Source organism: Rhinolophus sinicus, chromosome 13 (genome assembly GCF_057876585.1).
Source record: "Rhinolophus sinicus isolate RSI-liver-muscle chromosome 13, RSI-T2T, whole genome shotgun sequence".
Lineage (NCBI taxonomy): Eukaryota > Metazoa > Chordata > Mammalia > Chiroptera > Rhinolophidae > Rhinolophus > Rhinolophus sinicus.
In genome coordinates this window covers 59,615,486-59,633,160 of record NC_142513.1, presented here as the reverse complement: position 1 = coordinate 59,633,160, position 17,675 = coordinate 59,615,486, and the positions used below count along the sequence as shown (strand labels likewise).

Sequence of the window (17,675 nt, the reverse complement as noted above, 5' to 3'; positions counted from 1 at the left end):
GTTGCCTACATCACAGTGCCTGAGGAGGGTTCGAGCCGCTCGATTCAGCCGTAGTTCTTCCTCTTCTAGAGGCAGAAAGCTTTCCATTCTCACTCCCGAGGTTCAAACCCTGGATCTTCTTCCTAACTCCCAGCAAGCTCTCAGCTCTCAGTTTCCTAATCTGTAAAATGGGGATGATAACGGCCTGCCTTAGGGTTGTTATGAGCCATAAATGAGACCATCAGCATAAAGTATTTAGCACAGTGCCTGAGACGAATGAGTGACTGAGCACTCTGAGTCTTAGCTGCTGACTCAAAGCACCCCTTGTTGCCAAGTTTTCTGCTAAAGACACCCACATACGTATGGATTAGGGAGAAGCATGTGAGCCCATCCAAGTGGTGGGGCAGTGGGACTCCGGGCCTGGCCAGCCAGCTCTCTGCCTGCAGAGGCTCTGGCTTCCCAGAGTGATGGGTGGCACCCCCTCCTTCCCAGGCCTGCTCAGGAGCCCACAAACCCAATTACTGGCTTATGAAAGTCACTCGATTTCCCCTATTCCCCAAGCCTGTCGGCCACCCGTGTGTAACATGCATGGGGGTCACTGTTTGTGTCTCCTGCAAAGGGCTGTGGGGGGGCTCCCACTCAGCCTCTATGTGACTCTCCACGGTAGTCAGAGGGGCCTTTCAAAAAGGTAAATGAGTAAAATTGTCCAAAAACTGTCCGCTGCTCCAAGAATTCAGTTCCACATCCTGAGAAGCCTGCCACATGCTCCATGATCTAGCCCTTACCTACCCCTCTCAGCTCACCTCTCCCCACTCGTACCCTGCACGCTGAGAAGTGTCTGCTCACCAAGCGCTGGAGCTCACACGGCAGGCCTGTATCCCCCTGGTTTCCCACGCCTGGGACACACTCTCCATGCCTCACGCCTTCACACCTTTGCCTCTTTCTTGAACCTCAGCTCAAATATCACCTCCTCTGAGAGGCCTTCCCTGACCACTGCAGGGGCAGTCGCCCTCCCCCTCCCCCGGGGCACTGCCGTATCACTTTTACATAATGTGAACTTCTCTTAGAAACAGGCTTATTTCCCTGCTGCCTCCCTCTGGAGCACTGGGCGAGGTCCTGCACCCAGCAGGTGCTCAGTCAGTATCTGCGGAATGAACGCATGAAATGCCTGCTGCACAGTCAGCCCTCCACAGAGGTTTTTATTGTCACACATAATATCCCCATCACAAGGTCTCTCGCTCCCCAGCCTCACTCAGGGGCTGCTGGGAACTTCCATGGAAGTCTCCTTCCACTAAAAGGCCCTGGAACTGTCAGTGAGGGGCCCCTCACTGTTTGCCACCCACAGTTCTTTCACCTAGCGTCTCTGGCACCCCTCTCTGCCAAGTGCACCCCCTTAGGCACCAGCGCACGGGCACCTTTAATGTGCAGGTGGCACTGGGCAGCCTGCTCCCCAGGTGTACCTTTCACCCGCCTCCTCCAGGTATTAACTGACTTTTCCCCAGCAATGTTTGTTTTAAGGATTAAAGTTAGTGAAGGAGCCTGTAATTCCCAGAATCATTTGTTCCTTTGCTGGCAGCCAGCACTACATTTGTTATTCTATTTTCCCAAGCCCCTGACAATACCGTTCCAGACACGTCCGTCGGTTTGATAGTATCATCCAACGGAAAACTCTGATGCTTCCTTTCCCTACCCGGCGGGCAGTCTCACTGGCTTCACGGAGGGATCCCTGGGCCCTGTGTTCTCAGCAGCCCTTTCCCTCCTCTCACCTCTCGCATCAGCCTTGAGGCCCATGATCATTTTCTCCTTTTTCTCTGTTTTTTGTTTGTTTGTTTTAAGTACTACCGTGACCCCACCACCATCAGCTTTATCTGGCACAGTCAAGAACCGGGCTACCTCATGTGAGTAAATTTTGAAAATAATGCCTTTCAAGCACTTAAACTTTATACATTTTAAAAACAGTTTTATTGAGTTATAACTGACACACGATAAACTGCATGTATTTCAAGTGTACAACTTGATCTGTTTTGACGTTTGCACACATCCGTGAAACCATCACCACAATCTAGATAATGAACATATCCATCACTCCCAAAAGGTTCCTCCTGCCCGCCCCCCCCCCCCGCCCCCGCCATCCCCCTTCCCAGCAACCACCGGTCTGCCTTCTAAACACATATTTAATGCAGAGCTGTCTCACCGACTTCCCCACTTGGAAACAGAGTGTGATCAATGTGATTGTTCCTTGATTCAGCATGATGGTTAACATTACTGAAAGCCATGTCCTCAGATGTCGTGGAGAGACATAGGACTGTTTGCCCTGAACACTAAATGGCTCCATTGTTGCATTGCCATGCCTGGCTGTTTGGGGTTGGGGAGTTTCTCCCTCGCTGCCAGCTGTCTCGGTGCACAGTTCCCAGCAGACAACTCCTGCCACCTGGCACGCTGCATACCACCCACCTCCTGTGCCATTCCCATTCCTCACTCCAGATCAGTGATTCTCAGCTAGGGACAATTTTGTTCCCCAGGGGACATTTGGCAAAGCCTGGTGACAATTTTGTGTGTGCTAATGGGTGTGGGGGTGCTGACACCTCGTGTTTTGAGACCAGGATGTTGCTAAACATCCTACAATGCACAGGATACTTCCCACGAAAAAAATGATCCAGCCCAAGATGTCAGTGTGCCGAGGTTGAGAAACCCGTTCTGGAAGACGGAACTGGTTGGAAGAGTCAACAAGAAGTCATGATAATTAGCTGTTTCACTTTTCTGAATCGAGGAAGGAAGGGCAGAGGCTTCCTGGAGCTGCAAGGCCACACAGTAGGACAGATTCAGGAAGACTCTGGCGGTCTCAGGTACCTCCTTCCGGATCTACCTGAGCGGGCTTCCTGGGGAGACACGCGAAGGCCCTCACCAGAGGCCCCAGGGCCCAGCACTCAGCACGTGCTCGATGAATGTCTGTCAGACTAGACTGCACCCAGCTCACCTGTTAGGTGCCCAGTTCTGGGTAGCACTAGCTGGGCATTGAAGGTGAGGCAGAAGACACAGAGGCAGAAGAAGGGAGCCATTAAAGCGACCAGTGAGTTTGGGACTCGGCAGAACCAGTTACTAAAAGGTAAGTGCAGACCCACCCCCTTAACTGGGAGAAGGAGGGCTGGCCATGCCAGGTGCATCTCCACCAAATCCCTTCTAGCTCCTCCCCCCGCCCACAGACACCCTGTTCGCCTGTCATACAAAGGAAGTTTTCCAAAGTGGTTTAGACAGAACTGGAAGGGTCCTGCCTTGGGAAGGGATAGGCGGGCCTGATGTGGCCCGGGGTGGTCAGGACGGACTCCAGGGGTGCTGGAGCTAACTGGTGAAGTGTGGCCATGCTTTATTCGATTTTGCATGACTTTGAGGTTTGATTCTTTTATTGCAAAAGAGATTATAGACATTCTTGAAAATGTGGGTAAGCAAGAAGAAAACAAAAAAGCTCGCAAATCCCACCCTTTCAGAGAAAACACCACTTAATGTTTTGTTGTGCGCCCTCCTTTGCGTGTATGCATGTGGTGTAGACATTTTGATGAAAACCAGGTGTGGGTGCTGCTGCGAAAGCTTTGTTTGAGGAGCCTGAAAGCGGGGAAGAGGTTTTGAGAGAAAGGGACCCCCCAAGAGCATTCCAGCGGGATACGGGGAGTTCCTGGAGTGAGGTTGACCGAGTAGATTTAACTATAGGCCTAGGGTTGCTCTTGGGAGCCTCCCAGGTCAGCCCCAAGTCCAAGGATAAAGAGGCATGGCTGGCTGGCCCCTTCCTCCCTGACCCCTGCTGCGAAGGTGGGAAGCCCTTCATAGCCCCTTCCTCCCTCAGGCCTTACCCAGCGGCCTGCTCCTGCCCACCAGTCGTCCTCCCTCCCTCTTGTCACCCCACGAGGTGTCCCCATCCTATGGACTGCTGTTAGATCTAATAAACTGATCCAGAGGCCCTTGGGCTCCTAAGTCAGGGGACCTGGGCTCCAGGTGCTTTTGCTCCCTCGGCCTTACGGCCTCAGATGAACCCTTGGGAGTGATAAAGAAAATAATACAGGACTTGTTCCAGTGGCTAGCAGTCACCAGACGAGGCAAGCTTGGTACTCTCCAGAGGGCTGTTCCCTCCAGAGGGGTCTCAAGGAGAGTGGCTTCCAAATTCTTTTTAGCAACAGAGTTGTAATAAGATACAATCACACGTGAAACCCTAAAATAGGAGAGGGACAAAGGTGGGAAGCTCAGGGCGAAGCAAGGCCCGGTGCTCACTTGCTCAGTGCTCTCCTCTCCCCTGTGATGCACCTCTGAGCAACACAGTTCAAGGATGCTGCCTCTGCCACAGGCAGCCTTGCCGGGCCAGCCTGGCGGGGATGAACTGGGAACTCCCATGTCTCTGCTGCGGGGTGGTATCCATCTGAGACAGAGCTCGCCCTTCCTCCTCAGACCCACTGCTCCCCTGCAGCCAGCCTCCAGGATGGGTGGGGCACCTAGAGGCAGCCAGTATTGCTTTCTGTCCGGGTTGACCTTTCTTCTAGGCCAAAGGACAAGTGGGAAGGGCACTGAAGACTCCGAGACTAGGTGGGGCCAGTCCTGTCCCACGTTTCCCTCAATGGGATTCTCTTGCTCACAGACTAAGGAGAAACCGTGACTCACTTCCTGCTTCAGACTATAGAAGTATTTTTTCCCAAGAGTGGCTGGCACTGTGGTGGGGGCTACCCCAGGGTGGCCCCTACGATCTTAGCTCCTTGTCAGGGAAAGTTCCCTCTCTCAGAGGGAGCCAACCAGACTTATGTCCCAGCCCAGCTTTCAGGACCCCACATTCTTCTGGAGTTTCCGGTTTTTGCAGCATTTGTAAGGGTGCCCAAATGGTATCTTAGCCCATTAGTTAAATATTATCTCCATTTTACAGAGGGGTAAGTTGAGGCCCAGAGTTAAGTACTATGTCTAAGGTGGCATAATAGAAAAGAGTGCTACAGGGATTTGAAACCAGGTTTGTTGGTTGACTTCTCACATAGTGAGTCCTTAGGAATATTACTTCAACTCTCTGGCCTTGGTTTTGTGCTGTGTAAAATGTAGACAGTGATACATCAAAGGTGCCTAAAGGAAAATGTATTTATACCCACCTCATGGGGGTCGTGGTGAGGAAGAAATGAGTTACATGGGAAGAGCTCAGAACAGCACCTGGCTCCTAGTAAGCACTGGGCGGTGTTCGTTTTTATCATTGTCCCCAAACCTGTGTTAAGGAGGCCACAGGATAATACTGTGCTGCCACGTTATCTCACAGTGAACAGGAAGGGATGGGCAGAGACTGCTCTGTGACCTTGGAATAACCTAGCCTGGGGAGCTCTTGGCCACATTTCCCCTCTTTTCTTTCTCAGCTCAAGCAAGGGCGGCCTCGCCAAGTAGCACAGACGTTTTCTAGGGCAGGAACCCAGGGAGGGAGGGGAATCGGCTGGTATATTCCAAGTACTGGGATCCAGACTCTGCCAAAGCCCCACACCTCTTCCAGGCTCTGAGGCTTGCTAGTTTGGTACCTTGGGCAAATTATTTAAGCTTTGTGCGCCTCAGTTTGCTTATCTGTAAAATGGGATTAATAATGTCAGCTTGAAAGGATTATGTGGATTAAATAATGTACATAAGGAGATAATATAAAGTGACTGGCCTGGTGCCTGACAGGCGGTTGGTGTTAAAAAAAAAAAAAAGTTAAAAGGAGGTGGGCTTGTTCTGCTTATCCACCTGTATATATAGATGCAAATAAGATCGTGGCTTTAACAGTAGGTCCCGTGGTTTGCTGGCTGCTGTGAAGTTCCACTGCAGGTGGGGTGTCCCACGTCTGTCATCCAGGGCACTTACCCAGTCATGCCCAAATTCACGGCTCAGGAGTGGGAAGTGGGGAGAGGAGAGGACCAGCTCCCCCAGAATCCAGCCGAGACTGGGCTCCGAACGACTCAAGCCCTTCCCTACCCAGGCCCCGGGTTCTAAGTTCGGGTCTCCGCGCCGCCCGCCCGGGAGTTAGCTGCGCTAAGAGCCGAGGGCCTGGGTGCGGGCAGTGGGGCCCGGCAGCCCCGCTTCCTACCCGCAGCTACCGCGAACCGGAGGCGACGGGCGCCCCAGGAGGCCGTGAGGCAGCCGCTCAGGCCCCGGCGGCATGGGCGGCGGGACCGGGACCGCCGCGGCCGGGAGCGCGGAGGTGGCGCCGCGCGGGGGAGGGGCGCGGCGGCGGAGGAGGAGGAGCCGGGGCCGCCGCAGCCGCTGACAGGACCGGAGTAAACAAGCCGCGCCGCCGCGGCCCGGCCGCTGCCCCCGCCCGCGCCGGAGCCCGAGCCCAGGCCGAGCCCTGCCCTGGTCGCCGGCCGGGCCGAGGCCGCGCCGCCGCGCCTCCCGCCTCCGCGCGGTGACGCTACTGCCGGGCGCGGGGAGCGCGCCGAGCCCAGGCCCCGCCGCCGGGCTCTCTGCTCGGCCAAGGGGCGCCCGAGCCGCCGCGGCGCTCGCCTGGAAAAGTTTCCCCGCCCGGGCTCCCCAGGGTAAGCGGCGAGGGCGCGGGGCCCGAGGAGCCGGAGCCGGGCCCAGGGGAACCGCTGGACTGGGCCCTCTGCGGGAGGAGCGGGCTCCACGGCCCCGGCGCCCGGCCGGGGAGGGTCAGAGGCGCTTGCGCGGGGGCCCCCGGGCCCGGCTGTCGGAACTGACTCCGGGGCTGGCCGCGAGGGTGGAGCCGCGGGGAACAGGCTGGGTGCCCGCAGCCCACCTGAGCGCGCGCCCGCCTGGGCCCCGGCCCTGCCCGCGCCGGTACTTTTCCGCTGGGGCCGGGGCGAGCCCTCTGACCTCAGGAAGCGCTGCGGGGCCCCTCCGGGGGCGGGATGGGGACAGAATTCCAGAGCCGCCCGGCGCTCCCGCCTCCCCGCCGTCCTCCGGGGGCCGCCGCCGACTCGCCCCCTCCGCGCCTGGGGAGGGAGGAGCAGCTGTTCGGAGGGCGGGGGGGTTGTTCCCGGCCGAGGCCTCGCCCCCGCCCGCACACCTGGGCGGCCAGAGACTCAGGTACGCGACCCGCGGCGCTGGAAGGCCGGCTCAGGTAGGTTCTGGGGCTGCCTTCCACGGAGGCCTGGCCGAGGCCCCTACTGCCCCCGTGGGGTGGCTGGGCTGAGGGGCGGCCTGCTTGCTAGACAGGTCTGACAGCAGTCACTTAGCTCAGAAGCTCTTTCCCGCCGTCCCCTACTCCCTCGCCCCTGGGGGATACAGATCCTCCTTAGGTGGAGGGTGTTGGAATTCTCTCTGACTTGGGCACTGCGAGGGAAATGCGGTGATGTGGGCTAGGAGCGCGGGGCAGCTGCTGGCCAGGTGTGGACAGGCGTAGGAGCGTGGCCACGCCTGACCCTGCTCGAGCGCGGTGGCCCCAGTGTTAGTATTTACTTACTATATCGGGCTTTCACATAAGATTTGATATATTAAAAAAAAAAGAAAGAATTATGTGGCTTTAAAAAAAGTTTGAAAACCTCTGGTCTAGCAGTTTTTACCACCAAGGAAACTGAGGCTCAGAGAGGAAGTGACTTAGATTACACAGCAAATGTGAGTCAACAGAGACAAGTCACAATTTCAGGGGAGCCCTTCAGTGCCTGTAATAGGACCTGGCTTGGTGTCCTTCTGCTGGAAGGACACACTGGATCGAGTTTCCCAGGCAGCTCTGTCTGCACCAGACCCCCAGTGTCTGGGAAGCAGCAGGGGGACCTGGGGGGAGGTTCTGTGTGGGTACCTTGGAGTGGCTGTGTCCCGAGGTTCCTGGGGCTGGGCAAAGGGCTTCTTTGCCTGAAGGAACACAGCCAGGAAGAGCACGCACAGCTCTCTCTGGCCACAGCCGGGAGCTGAGTCCCATGTGAGAGGGTATCACGGGGAGGCAAGAACTGGAACTCAGGGTGAGTCAGAGTCTGGGATGGGGGTGGGGAGAAGCCCATTCATTCATTGTTTTCAGCTCCTGCCCTCTTGGGAAGGGGGTGGTCGTGGCTCCCTCCAGGATGCTGAGGCAGGGCTGTGTGGGGGGCACCAGGGCTCTGTGGGAGCCATATCCCTCCTCCCATGGCTGGGAATCCTGCGCAGAGGGAGCACGCCCTTGCTTGGGGATTGTTTGGTTGTCCCTGAAGCCTGCTTCCTTTCCGGGTGCTGCAAGGTAATTAAATAGTTGGTTAATCACCTTTAAAACCAAGCAGCTGCTCCATCCACAGTCAGGCAGAACCTGGGCTCGACCCAGATGAACCCAGTCTTGGTTTGGGGGCTCCAGCAGGGCTCACAGCACCGTGGTGGTAATGGTGGGGCTTTGCATAACATCTGGACCCAAGAGGCAGCTATTGTGGTGGCAAGAGGGGAGAATAGGCCTCATTCCCATCCTGCTCTGCCCGCAGGGCTCCATATCTTCTGTTGAATGAGGGGCTTGGGGTTCCTTCACCCCCTAAGGCCAGAAATCTGGCTGCCCAGCCAGTGCTCAGACTGGCTTTCTGGAACTTGACCCCTGAGGCATCCTGGGGCTGTGGCTTCCAGGCCCCTCTGAGCCCTGTGGACGCTGCCCCTCGGGGTGAGCAGGAGCTAGCTGCGTTGTGAATGCCTGCTGCCATCAGCTGTCAGGTTATTTTGGTGTAAACTGAAAATACTTCAGGAACTGTGTTGAGTCCCCCCAGCCTGCATGGTAGGACCGCAGCAGGAGCAGAAGTACAGCCCCTGGAGAAGCAAGGGGTTCCCAGTTCCCAGGGCCCAGGGAGCTTAACTTTGCCGCCTGGCAGAATGGCCTCCTTTGGGACTGAGCCATGGGAGTGGTGGGGCAAGTGGGGCCCTGTGGCCAGACACTGTACAGAGACAGGGTACCCCCAGCAGTCCCGCTGGGACCTCCCCGGCTTCTCCCCACCCCAGGGGTTTGGCTTCTGGCTAGTCAGGGGCCCTATGTGGGGACAGTTATGTGGCCCCAGGCAGAGAGGTCCCACTCTCTGTTTGCTGAAGGAAGAAAAACAACACACGGACTATTGATTCAACCTCACCTTGGCGCTCCTGGCTCAGCAGCCAGTGTTTGCCCTGACTGCCCGGCTCGGATTACGCAAGGCTGGTGGGGGCTGGTGGGCGTGGCGCGAGCAAGGGAACTGCTGGGGGCCTCCAGGCCCAGGCCCAGGCCCGGGCGGGACAGCGCTGGGCGGCCCCAGCGTTCCCCAGGAAACAGTAAAAAAGAGCCTGGCCCCCTGACTTTGATGATGGCCGAGGGTCTAGGCCATAGTGGGAGGGGAAGGCACTGCGATCCCTTGTTCTCAGCCCCCAAAGCCCCTATCCCACCTAGGGTCTCCCACTTTTTCTTCCCAGGGGCTGTGTGTCTTTGCAAATAATTCTCTAGAGCTGGGTTTGCTTGGCTGAACCAGGAAACCTCTAGTGAGCTGTGTAGATGCTGCCAATTAAGAAACTTCAAAAAGCCAACATTTTATTCCTTTATAAAATATACTTAGGTAATTTGGAAAGCATACAGTGACACAAAGAAGAAAATAATTACTCGTAATTCTCACCGTCTTGGGAGAACCATTGTTAACATTTTAGTGTGCTTCTAGATTTTGGTTGTGGTTATATACAAATATACGTACATGTATAAATAGTTTTTTAAAAACAAGATGGAATCACATGTACATACTGTGATTCCATACACACCCATCTTTTTTACTTTGATTCTGGCAAGAATTTATTTAGTTTCTGATTTTGAGTGACTCAAGCTGTGATATTCTTCCCACTTCTGTTGAATGTAGCTGGAAAGTGACTTGTGTGCGTGTGGGGGGGAGGGAGGGGTCTATTTGCCCATCTATTCGGCTGACCTTGGGGTGCTGGGTTTTTAACCCTCTCCCCAGAGCCCCTTTTCAGTCCTGAATTGAGCCATGGCATGGGAAGGCAGTTTTATTTTAGCCCAAGGATGTGAGGGACTGACTGTCTTTTCCTTTTTCCCCCTGGTTCCTCTCAGAGCCGTCAACCCTCATCCTCCTGCCGCAGCCCTGCCAGTCTCGGCCCCATGCCCCCGCCAGTCAGCCCCGGGCCACAGGCAGTGAGTTGACACGTGGGAGCCAAGGCCCTGTGACCAGGCCAAGGAAACGAGGGCTCCGGGGTCCCAGCCACTTGTCCGCCCCCCATGGAGCTGAGGCCCTGGTTGCTATGGGTGGTAGCAGCAGCGGGACCGTTGGTCCTGCTGGCAGCTGATGCCCATGGCCAGAAGGTCTTCACCAACACCTGGGCTGTGCACATCCCTGGAGGCCCGGCTGTGGCTGACCGCGTGGCACGCAAACATGGCTTCCTCAACCAGGGCCAGGTAGGTGTTCTTAGCACGTGCTGGCCTAGGCCTATGACATTTCAGGAGGAGGGCGGGGAGTAGAGGCGGTGAGGGCAGGCGTTCTGGCACTGGAACGGGCTTGCCTTCTCGGGCATGTTCTGGGTGCCAGGGAGATGGGCGCAGTGGCTTGCCCTCTCTTTGGGCTTCTCGCATAGGACCAGCATCCCTCAGGAAGGTGGAGTCCCCCTTGGTCCCCTGCACCTTGCTGGGTCCTGGGCAGAGAGCAGATGACCCTCCCCATGCCATTGTGTGCCTCCCCTTGCAGCCTGTCGTCCTCCCCTGTCCCCCCTCCCCTGGAACTGACAGATGGAAAGCCCAGCTCAGTCTCCCTGCTCTGTTGCAGATCTTCGGCGACTATTACCACTTCTGGCATCGAGCTGTGACAAAGCGGTCCCTGTCGCCTCACCGCCTGCGGCACAGCCGTTTACAGAGGGAGCCCCAAGTGAGTGCCGCCCCAGCCCCTCCTGCTGCCACCTCCTCTTCCTGCTCTCAGGAGTGCCTCTCTCTTCCTCCCCCTCTGCCCACACCATCTTTTCCTCACCCCCTCACAGGTACTGTGGCTGGAGCAGCAGGTGGCAAAGCGACGGATCAAACGGGACGTGTACCAGGAGCCCACGGACCCCAAGTTTCCCCAGCAGTGGTATCTGGTATGTTGCCTCCTTGGGTCCTGGGTCCTCCTCTGTAGCTGCACCTACCTCCCCACTGAGGGGTCCCCTGGGTGCGTGAGGCCCCCTCTCATTCTTCTTTCTGTCTGCTGAGCAGTCTCCCCCTAGCCCTCCCGCTAAGCCTGGGGTGCCCTCCCAGAGTTCTTGACACTTCCGCCGAGCCCAGACAACAGTGGTGGCATGTTAGCAGCAGGGGTGGGTGGAAGAGGAGGTTTCGGGGATGTGAAGAGATTCTTCAAGGTACCCTGGCCTCACACAGCCCAGCATGTCTTGTAAGTGCCGGGTGATTGGGGGGGTGTCTCCACAGTCTGGTGTCACCCAACGGGACCTGAACGTGAAGGAGGCCTGGGCCCAGGGCTACACGGGGCGCGGCATTGTGGTCTCCATCCTGGACGACGGCATCGAGAAGAACCACCCGGACTTGGCAGGCAATTATGTGAGCAGGTTGTGGGGAGGCGGCGATCCCCAGTGAGCGTGTCTAGGGGTGGCCCCGTTCTGCCAGCCAGCTTGCTGAGGCTGCTCCCGGCAACAACCACATGCTTTCCAGGACCCTGGGGCCAGCTTCGATGTCAATGACCAGGACCCCGACCCACAGCCTCGGTACACACAGATGAATGACAACAGGTCAGAACCGGCAGTGCCTGGCCTCCGCCTCCCTCCTCCCCTTCCGCCCAGGGGGAAGGGCGGAGCCTGGTTTCAAACACATGCTGCTGTCTTTCCCGCAGTCCTGGTCTGACTGGGTCTCTATGGGAGGGTTTGCTCAGAGCAGAGGTAGCCACAGCCTGAGGAGCATGCGGCAGGGGGCTGTGCTCCCACGTGGGACAGAGGTCATGGGTGGAGTGGCCGCTGACTCTTCTCAGGCTGCACATGCCAGGCTCTGTCCACCATTAACGCTGTGCTTTTGGTCCTGGCAGGCATGGCACACGGTGTGCGGGCGAGGTGGCTGCGGTGGCCAACAACGGCGTCTGTGGCGTGGGTGTGGCCTATAACGCCCACATTGGAGGTGGGTGTGGGCCTCGGCCACCCTGTTGTTGGGAGGGGTTTCTCTCTGCCCACTTCCCATCTGGCCAGTGCCCATTTTCCCACTGTGGATCCTTTTGACCACATGGCTATTCCTTAGAAGATTCTTAGCAACTCAAAGAGCTGAACCACCCGTGCTGGTGGCCCTGTGCTGTGGGGTGGTGAGTGTTTCTTAGCAGGAGCCGCCCGACAACCTCACCGCCCACTCTGAGGCCTGACACGGCAGGCCTTCACCCGCACACTTTTGGAAGCCCAGAGATGTGCTCTGGCCCAGAATGTGTGGGTGAGGGCAGGGGTGTTCTCCTTTTCCCCTCCCTGGGTCTTGTCTTAGAGAGACAGAAGCAGGCCAGGCAGTTAGGGGTTTAAGGTGTCCCAGCGCCAGCCTGTGCCCTCCCCTTCCCATCCTCTGGGTGCAGGGCTGGGTGTGCTCCAGGGCTTGCCCCTGGTAGCTGAACCCACGTAGCATCCCTTTCCCCGCCCCCCTCTGCGGCCAGGGGTGCGCATGCTGGACGGTGAGGTGACAGATGCGGTGGAGGCACGTTCGCTGGGCCTGAACCCCAACCACATCCACATCTACAGCGCCAGCTGGGGCCCCGAGGATGACGGCAAGACCGTGGATGGGCCAGCCCGCCTTGCTGAGGAGGCCTTCTTCCGGGGGGTCAGCCAGGTGAGGCGGGGGTCCAGGCCCAGTCTCTGGGGGCGTGCTGGGCACTCTGTTTTCCATAGTTTTCTGCCTTGTGTTTTTCTGTTCCTGTTTATTTTTTTCTTTGGTTTAACCTTAATTTTACACAAAGCATATTAATTAAAACATTAAGGCACTCAAAGGACAGAAAAAGCACAAAATAATTTAAAATCACCCATAATTCCACTACCTGGAATCACCACTCTGAGCATTTTGCCGATGCTCCAGGTCTGTTTTTTGTGCGTAGACAGACACACTTGCATGTATACCTGACCCAGCACAGGCCTCACCTGGGGTGGGGGGTAGATAGAGGGTCCCTGAGAACAAGGCCCTAGCTTTTCCAGTCTCCACCAGTGTCTCTTCCCATCAGGCCTCCCCCAAGTCCTGTTCTCCAGTGACCCCAGCCCACTCTGTCCACAGGGCCGTGGGGGGCTGGGCTCCATCTTTGTCTGGGCCTCGGGGAACGGGGGCCGGGAACATGACAGCTGCAACTGCGACGGCTACACCAACAGCATCTACACGCTGTCCATCAGCAGCGCCACGCAGTTCGGTAACGTGCCCTGGTACAGCGAGGCCTGCTCCTCCACACTGGCCACCACCTACAGCAGCGGCAACCAGAACGAGAAGCAGATCGTGAGTTTCGCCCAGGAGCGGGCCGGGGTCTGGGCTGGGGAACAGGGCTGCTGGCTGGCTCCGCCCGAACCCGTCTGCCGCCCAAGTCAAGTGGCTGGGTGACAGGGGCTCCAGCATCATGGACTGGGAGCTGGCGGGGCTCTTTATGACTCTTGGGGGCCATGGAGCCTTCTCGGAAACCCCTGAGAAATACAGACTCCCCTAAAAACGGTGGTTGCCCTTACTGATCTCCAGTGCCTGGTGCCATCCCATGTTCCTTGGGAAACTGAGGCCCGGAAAGGGCCAGACATAGGCCTATCTGCAGCAAGGCCACGGCCGGGGCCCAGGGGCACTGGCCCTGACTCGCCACGCCAGCCGTGGTGCCAGGGCCTGTGGCTAGAGGGAGGGCAGGCAGGTCACCTCCCTGGTCCCCTCCACCCACCACTGTTCTCCGGGCAGGTGACCACTGATTTGCGGCAGAAGTGTACGGAGTCGCACACGGGCACCTCGGCCTCTGCCCCACTGGCAGCTGGCATCATCGCTCTCACCTTGGAAGCCAAGTAAGCGACAGGGGGTGGGGGGCTGAGGGGCAAGTCTGTCCTCATCAGTGCCCTGTGCAGGGCAGCCCTCGGTCCCCAGCTTCTCTGCACAGACCCTGACCCCAGCCTTCCCTGCTTTGCAGTAGGAACCTCACCTGGCGGGATATGCAGCATCTGGTCGTCCAGACCTCGAAGCCGGCACACCTCAATGCTAACGACTGGGCCACCAACGGCGTGGGCCGGAAAGGTGGGGACCCCACTCAGTGGGCTGGGTGGGGCGCGTGGATGAGGGACACCCTGTGCCTCCCAGCTCACCCGCCTTCCCCACCCACAGTGAGCCACTCGTATGGCTACGGGCTGTTGGACGCGGGTGCCATGGTGGCCCTGGCCCAGAACTGGACGACAGTGGCCCCCCAGCGGAAGTGCGTCATTGACATCCTCACGGAGCCCAAGTGAGGGCCGCACCCGGGCTGGGAGGGGGCGGGTGGGGCCTGAGGATGCAGGGGGCGCCCGGGGGTCCCTCTGGCCAGGCTGACGGCCGGCACTGCTGTCTGCGCAGGGACATTGGGAAGCGGCTGGAGGTGCGGAAGACTGTGAGCGCCTGCCTGGGGGAGCCCAGCCACATCATGCGGCTGGAGCACGCGCAGGCACGCCTCACCCTGTCCTACAATCGCCGCGGTGACCTGGCCATCCACCTGGTCAGCCCCATGGGGACCCGCTCCACCCTGCTGGCCGCCAGGTGCTTGCCCTGTCCCCTGCCCAGCCCGTCCCCATGGCCGCGTGCGTTCATTCATCCACTCACACAGCCCGAGGGCCAGCAAACACTCTCCGTGGGGACACTCGGCATTTTGGGAAGGATGATTTTGTCCTGTGGGAGCCCCATATTGCAGGAATCCCTGATTCCACCCACCAAGTGCCACATCTGTGTGCCTTCCCATGCGCAGTACCCTTGCATATTTCCAGAATCTTCTGGTTAAGAACATCTGGCCTCCTGGGAATCAGAGCCAAGAGGCATTTCCAGCCCAGTGTGGGGTTGGTGCTGCACTGGGGGAGGGTGTGTGGTCCTTCTGTGGTGGGCGTGGTGTTCCCAGTGGGGTCCCCCAGAGGCCTCAGACGGCTGTGTGCACCCCGCTCCCCCAGGCCACACGACTACTCCGCAGATGGGTTTAATGACTGGGCCTTCATGACAACCCATTCCTGGGACGAAGACCCCTCTGGCGAGTGGGTCCTGGAGATTGAAAACACCAGCGAAGCCAACAACTACGGTATGGGTGGCACTTGAGGGCTGGGGAACCAGGAGGACAGCCAGCAGGGTCTGGATGCCCCCTCACTCTGGCCTCCTTCCCTACCCGGAATAGGGACGCTGACCAAGTTCACCCTTGTGCTGTACGGCACGGCCCCTGAGGGGCTGCCCACGCCTCCTGAGAGCAGTGGCTGCAAGACTCTCACATCCAGCCAGGCCTGTGTGGGTCAGTAGTGGGTGCTGTTGGGGTTTGGGGCTTGAGGCTGGACGTCAGAGGGTGCCTGTCCTGAATGCCAGCTCTAGGCAGAAGAGGGGTCTGGAGGGACACAAGGGCCCTTGGGTGACACGGGTCTGTGGCTGGGAGCTCCTGGGGACGGGGGACTGGGCTGCCCTGGTCCTGGGCTCATTGCCCCAGGGCTGTGGGCAGCTTCGCCAATGCCCGCCATTTCTCCCATGCCCACAGTGTGTGAGGAAGGCTTCTCCCTGCACCAGAAGAGCTGTGTCCAGCACTGCCCGCCAGGCTTTGCTCCCCAAGTCCTCGACACGCACTACAGCACCGAGAATGATGTGGAGATCATCCGCGCCAGCGTCTGTGCCCCCTGCCACCCCCTGTGTGCCACCTGCCGGGGCCCAGCCCCCACAGACTGCCTCAGTTGTCCCAGCCATGCCTCCCTGGACCCTGTGGAGCAGACATGCTCCCGGCAAAGCCAGAGCAGCCGAGAGTCACCACAGCAGCCGCCCCGGCCACCCTTGGTGGGGGAGGCGGAGCCACGACCTCGGGCAGGGCTGCTGCCCTCACACCTGCCTGAGGTGGTGGCTGGCCTCAGCTGCGCCTTCATCGTCCTGGTCTTCATCACCGTCTTCCTGGTCCTGCAGCTGCGTTCAGGCTTCAGCTTCCGGGGGGTGAAGGTGTACACCATGGACCGTGGCCTCATCTCCTACAAGGGGCTGCCCCCCGAGGCCTGGCAAGAGTGCCCATCTGACTCAGAGGAAGATGAGGGCCGGGGCGAGAGGACCGCCTTTATCAGAGACCAGAGTGTCCTCTGACGAGCGCCTGTGGCCGCCCCTTCAAGCCCCCCCCTCCTTGGGCACTTTTTAATTCACCAAAGTATTTTTTTATCTTGGGACTGGGTTTAGAGCCCAGCTGGGAGGCAGGAGGGGCAGAGACAGCTTCCCACCCTACTCTTGGGCCTCCTGGCTGCCTGAGGTGGGGCCCCAGGACCAGCTGGGGGACAGGGGAGGGCCTCACCCCTCCCCAGTACCCCCTCCATGTGGAGAAAGGAGTGAAACCTTCAGGGCAGCTTTCTAGGGTCATCCAGACCCCAGCCAGAGTTCCTTGCAGAGTGAAGAGGGGTAGCCCTTTTGGGATTCCTGGCTCGGCTGCAGCTCTGGCCCCTTCCCTGTCCCTCTAAAGCAATAACGGTCCCCATCCAGGCAGCAGGGAGGCTGGCCTAGGGGGGATGTGAAGGAGGAGGCCACCTCTCCAAGGGCTTGTGCATCCCTGACCCGGACCCCCACCTCTGGTGACCCTCAGGCAGAAGCAGTAATGGAAGGAAGGGACCAAGGCCAGGCAGGTGCTTCCAGGGTGTGCGTGTGACACATGTATGTGTGTGTGTCCCTTTCACTACAGCTGGTTGCCCGCTGAGCGAGGCTGGCCCAGGTGAGCCCCACGCTGGCGTCCTGACCGTCCTCCCCTCCCGCCAGGGCCCAAGTCCCTGTTTTCTGAGCCCTGGGCTGCCTGGGCTGTTGGCACTCAGTCCTGGAGCCCCTGGGTGGGTGGTGGGGAGGGACGGTGGCCCAGCCGGCCTCTCCCGCCTCCCACCCGATGCTGCTTTCCCCTGTGGGGATCTCAGGGGCTGTTTGAGGATATATTTTCACTTTGTGATTATTTCACTTAAGATGCTGATTTTTTTTTATTTTTTTTTGTTTTGTTTGTTTTTTGTATTTTTCACGGGGGTAGCAGCTGGACCACCCACCTTCACACGCCCACTGTCCACCCTGCTGTTCCCCCGGCTGCCCTGGCCCTGAGGTGTAGGGGGGCTACAACATGTTGCTGGGGAGTGAGGAGAAACTGAGCCCCAGGTTCTGATGAGGCAGGCCAGTTAGGCCCTAGGAAAGGGGGATTGCTGTGGGAGAGGCGAGCGGTTGTCCGTGTTTCAGATGGGGCTCGTGCCAAGGGCTCATGGGTCACTGGTTCTCCAAGTGCCAGGGGTGGGCAGGCGGTGGCACTGTGCCCCCTCCAACACTGTGCCCTGGCGGAGAAAGCACTGACCTGCCCTGCCTCCCAAGTTCCCCTCTTCTGACGTGCCTTTTGCACCCCTCCCATTAGGACAATCAGTCCCCTTCTGTTTGGGAGCCCCCTTTCCTTTCTCTCCCCAAGCCCCTCCTGGCACCCACTCACCTGCCCAGGGGTGCCCTCTCACCCCCACCTCCTTGTGGCCAGCCCGGCTGGTTTTGTAAGATACTGGGTTGGTGCACAGTGATTTTGTTTCTTGTAATTTAAACAGGCCCAGCATTGTTGGCTCTATTTAATGGACACGAGATGATGTTAGAGGTTTTAAAGTGATTAAACATGCAGACTATGCAAACCAGGCCTGGTCTCCAGTATGGT

The 17,675-nt window shown here is 58.4% G+C and overlaps 1 protein-coding gene across 5 annotated transcripts; it reads left to right on the top strand.

The window, feature by feature from the left end:
- Positions 1-2,812: 2,812 nt before the first annotated feature.
- Positions 2,813-17,656, top strand: FURIN (furin, paired basic amino acid cleaving enzyme). 5 transcript variants are annotated; one of them, XM_074318144.2, is made up of 16 exons: positions 2,813-3,085; positions 9,941-10,282; positions 10,647-10,745; positions 10,855-10,950; positions 11,276-11,404; positions 11,516-11,592; positions 11,883-11,971; positions 12,483-12,655; positions 13,091-13,303; positions 13,742-13,842; positions 13,965-14,068; positions 14,156-14,273; positions 14,381-14,560; positions 14,962-15,086; positions 15,180-15,290; positions 15,528-17,656. In XM_074318144.2, exons 2-16 carry the CDS (start codon positions 10,106-10,108, stop codon positions 16,109-16,111), a joined length of 2,376 nt encoding a protein of 791 aa, XP_074174245.1. In that variant the 5' UTR covers positions 2,813-3,085; positions 9,941-10,105; the 3' UTR covers positions 16,112-17,656. The 5 variants fall into 5 exon arrangements, with proteins under 5 accessions (XP_074174245.1, XP_074174246.1, XP_074174244.1 ...); XM_074318145.2 differs by lacking the exon at positions 2,813-3,085 and adding an exon at positions 6,215-6,494 and having other exon boundaries at positions 13,968-14,068; XM_074318143.2 differs by lacking the exon at positions 2,813-3,085 and adding an exon at positions 6,217-6,494.
- The last annotated feature ends 19 nt before the right edge of the window (positions 17,657-17,675 follow it).

Bases quoted from the DNA above. Each gene is read 5' to 3' on its own strand.
- FURIN (XM_074318144.2), top strand. From the start codon at position 10,106: ATGGAGCTGAGGCCCTGGTTGCTATGGGTGGTAGCAGCAGCGGGACCG. The intron at 12,656-13,090 runs GTGAGGCGGGGG...CTCTGTCCACAG, and splicing joins TCTTCCGGGGGGTCAGCCAG to GGCCGTGGGGGGCTGGGCTC. The intron at 14,069-14,155 runs GTGGGGACCCCA...CCCCACCCACAG, and splicing joins CAACGGCGTGGGCCGGAAAG to TGAGCCACTCGTATGGCTAC.